The following is a 4437-nucleotide window of genomic DNA, read 5'->3' as shown; positions in this document are numbered from 1 at the left end:
TCAATATTACCTAGTTATATTTAAATGTATTATTTAAGTGTATTCAGTTGTATTTGGGTGTATTAAATTTACTATATACTTCATATATATTATTCAGGATACTGTTTTGAGTAGTTTTGGGTGTAGATGCTATTTAGTTTTAAAAACTTATCACTTATACATTTTTGTTCGTGTATGATTGCAACTTTTCAATGACAGTTTTACTGGTTTATTCATAAGTATTCCTGCTTATCTTCAGTTGTATTCAATTGTATTCAGCTGCATCCATTCAGATATATCTTTCAAGTTCATATAATACATATTACAGAACACAACTTCAGATGTATACAACAGGTTGTACATAGTCATATGTATTCAGATGTTCTGAATTGTATTTAAGTGTATTATTCCGTATTAACTAGTTGTATTTAAATGTATTATTCAGATGTATTCAGTTGCATTTTGGTGTATTTAATTTAATATATACTTCATATATATTTATCTGTATACAAATTCTTCAACTAAATGTATTCCAGAAATATTAACGAAAGTCATTTCAATATATATTACTTGACAAAGAGATAGCTGCTAATGTCATCATAAGTATTGACAAATCGTTAACCACCAATACATGTCAGAATAAAACTATTTATTACGTGGAGCATTTCTACACGTTCGCTTGTTATGTCCTCCCTGCCCACATATGCTACATGAATGTTGGTTTTTCGGCTGCAGCAGTTCACTTAAAGTTTTATCGCGCTTCTTCTTTGGCCTTCCAGGAGGTCTTTTCCATTTGGGTGGTAGTACAACCTCCTCTGCTACATGTTCTGGTATATTCCAATTATTTTTGTCCGGTAGCGGGTACACTGGCACATCGTATGTCATTACAATTGTACTTGGTTTGTAGTAGTTAGAGCAATATTCATCCGGCATTAGAAACTTGCTCTTCAATACAGCCCAAGCATGTGGGCATGGCAATTCATCAGTTTGGAACCTCCCACAAACACATTTTCTCTCTAACAGGCAGACTGTGTAATTCCTCCCACCATCGTTAACCGTATGTAAGTATTCATTTGACGGTACCACCTACATTTAAAAATAGAAATATAAGCTTTGAACACATTTAGCTGAATTACCAAATGTATAATGTTGAATTAATAAGTTACATATAACATCATATATATGGACCAGCAAAATGTCATCTGCGAGAAGTGTAGAACGTATCAAAAGTCTGCTGTAGTTTAGGCAAGAGTATGTTAACAAAAGCATTATAATCATACGTATTGACAATACATATAAAATTTACATATCATATAGCTAGTTGCATTCTGATGTATTTCAATAGTTTTTTCAGCATGTAAATTAGTTATATTCAGTTGTATTCATATCAGATCTATGGAAAAATATGCATGTTACGTGCTTGAATGTAGTTGCATTCATATATATTAATGGTAGTTCTACTTAAAAATGATTGTATTCAGTTGTATTCATGCCAGTAATTCAGAAATTAACTAAAAATATATACAACAATGACAGTAAAATTTAACTTACAGTCATACGTGTACACATTCTCTCATTCAACTCCAGCATCTCCTGGTATTTTTTCCCAAGCGTCTTGTATATCTGTGTAGCTTCTTTGCAGTTACTACAATTCCAACGTCCAAACATCTTCCTAACTTCTTCGAGGAAGTCGTATATTGGCAATTCCCTTGCTGAAACTAGTGCGGCATTGATTGACTCAGCAATATTTGACGTCATTGTCCATCCCCTGTTAACAGGTGCATACAACCTAGCCCACTTTTCGTAACCAGCTAACTCTAAGTATTCTTTCACCCTAATATCTACCTTCTCGACCTTCTCCATTAGACTGTCAAATTCAGCTTCTGTGTATGCTTTTGCCATCGAAAAGTATATCTCGCTCAACTTGGCATGGCTCTTTTTGAATTTCTTATATACGTTGTTCCATAGATGTCATATACAAGCGAAATACGGTACATCCGGATACACTCTCGATACAAATTTAATGATACTCTCATTTCTATCTGAAAAGATGCACATGTTTTCCCTTACACCGTATGCTATCTTGAATTGCTCAAAGAACCACGTCCAAGCAGCATCGTTCTCTGAATCAATAACACCATATGCTAGTGGCAATATATGACCTGTAAATACAATTGAATATAATTATTTCTTAATACATGTATTTCAATATTTAAAATATTAACAGATTGTATTATTATTCAGATACTCACCTGCACCATCCAACGTGCTTGCCGAAACGAATGTCCCGGTGTAGTAAGATTTTAGGTGACTTCCATCCACAACAACAATTGGTCTACAATGATCAAACCCCCTTATAAAGGCATACAATGATATATACACGTACATGAATTCATTCTTTGGCGATTTTACCATTCTGATGTGGGAACCTGGATATGTCATATCCATTGTATATAAGTACCCTGGTAATTTTTTGTATGAATCAGCCGGTTCACCTCTAAGAAAATTCATTGCCTTTTCTTTAGCCCTCCACGCCAATATGTAGCTAACATCTACACCTAAATCTGATTTCACATCATCAATAATGTCCCTCGGAGTGTATTTCCTCTTATGGTTTGTAAGCTTTGGCCTTATAATACCACCTATAAGGCTGCTACTAGCCTGCCGCTGCTCGTACACCTTATCCTTCAGCGGACATGTATGGTTGTCATTGAATTCTCTCACCTTGAATAGTTCTGATCTGTTAATGCTTGAAGCCTTAAACCTCCATTCACAATCTTCTGAAATACATAATAATGCATAGCTGCAAAGAATTAATCATTTAACATTTGATTAGCATACTTGTTTACAACAAATACAGCTCATACATAAGACAAATAGAATCTGACATATATACATCCTGAATACATGTTAACAAATTCACAAGTGTATATATAATTTTGTATACAACTGAATTCCAATATAGTTACATGCGTTCAAACACAATGAATACAACTGAATACACTTGTATGAATATGCAAACACTTAATACCACAGTAGATAAAATAAGTAATAATTAGAGCCACTGTTGTGTTTGTACACCATTAAAATACATTTGAATACATGTATTTAAGAACCCTAAACAAATATAAGTTTTCATATGTGTTCATCAGGAGGAAACACACAAATACGCATAAATACAACAAATTTAAACAAAAAACAAACCTGACAGCATTAGACCGATCAACCCGGAATTGAAACCTTTGAGCTATAGCATAATTCTCCATCACCTCTTTCAATGTAGCCTTATCCTTATAAACTTGTCCGGCCATAACCTCCTTTTGATTGGTTTTTGAAATTATCAAATCATTGTGGAGTTCGAACACTCCAATCGCTTCTCCTGAATTGACAAATTCTATAGCCAGTGTATTATCAGTATCGGAATCGTACCTTTGAACTGCTCCGTCTATAAGCTCTTTTTCGATAGTAGTTACGCACAAAGGATACATCCCAAATTCTCTGTTCTCTTTTTTCAATTCTACATACACTCTGTAACCCATATCATTGTGTATTTTCATTGGCGTGCAATTTCCTTCTACTTTGTATTGTATTTTAATGGTCTTTGAGCTCAAATCTATACCCAGTTGATTAGAAATTGAAGCAACTAGATCATTAAAGGAGGCATACTCCTTAATCAGTATTCCCTCAATTGCAAAATCGATATAATTGCCCTTATCGTTCCACTTGCCAGAATGACGTAACAAAACTGTTAAACTTGCCATATGTATAGAGCAACTATACCTTATTTTGTATATAATTTGTATCAATCGAAAAAAGGAGAAGAGAATTGAAGAATTTGGATGCTCTGTTTTTTGCTTCTTTTCACGAAAAAAGGAAGAAGATTATTCTGCATTCTTTGAGCAGATTATTGTGTACTCGTATTATTTCTTTGAGTTAAATTAGGAGACTATCATGTGAATTTATTTCCTTCTGTTTTTAACAAGTTTAACTTCCCAGAATTTGCGCAAAAACATTACTGAATTTTATCTGTATTCAGCTTGAATACAGATACCCATAGCAAAAGTTCCCGTTTTTACGCCTATTTTTTTGGTTGGATTAATGAATACAACAGCTTAAATACATGAAATACATTGTATAAAAACATAAAAGGTATCTATATCAAGTAATATAGCAAAGGGTATCTATAAATGACTAATTAGGGCTAAAAGATGATGCTTTATGAAAAATTCTCTAAATAATATTCTATTTGTGAAAAAAATTAAAACAGTTAATCGAGAAAGTAATCTGTTTTCTGTCTTCCTCTTCGTTCCCCATTGATATTGCATCAAGATAACATTAAAAAAAAGTTGAAGGTAAATTCCTTGTCATTAGCTTGAATTTATCCGTGGATACCAAGACAAACACGTACGACTAATCTACTATACATATTTGAATTTCGGAGAAATATTTAAACCAAAG

The 4437-nt window shown here is 33.2% G+C and overlaps 1 protein-coding gene across 1 annotated transcript; it reads right to left on the bottom strand.

Annotated features, from left to right (window-relative positions):
* Positions 1-624: 624 nt before the first annotated feature.
* On the bottom strand, positions 625-3740 carry LOC109237256. Its single transcript, XM_019403541.1, has 5 exons — positions 3184-3740; positions 2232-2782; positions 2050-2141; positions 1531-1926; positions 625-1065 (listed from the first exon to the last, which is right to left on the bottom strand). The coding sequence occupies exons 1-5, from the start codon at positions 3738-3740 to the stop codon at positions 625-627; spliced, it is 2037 nt and encodes a 678-aa protein (XP_019259086.1).
* Between the last annotated feature and the right edge of the window lie 697 nt (positions 3741-4437).

This window comes from Nicotiana attenuata, unplaced genomic scaffold (assembly GCF_001879085.1).
Source record: "Nicotiana attenuata strain UT unplaced genomic scaffold, NIATTr2, whole genome shotgun sequence".
Classification (NCBI taxonomy): Eukaryota; Viridiplantae; Streptophyta; class Magnoliopsida; order Solanales; family Solanaceae; genus Nicotiana; species Nicotiana attenuata.
Note: the sequence above shows the minus strand (reverse complement) of the source record. Positions and strands in the feature narration are given on the sequence as shown.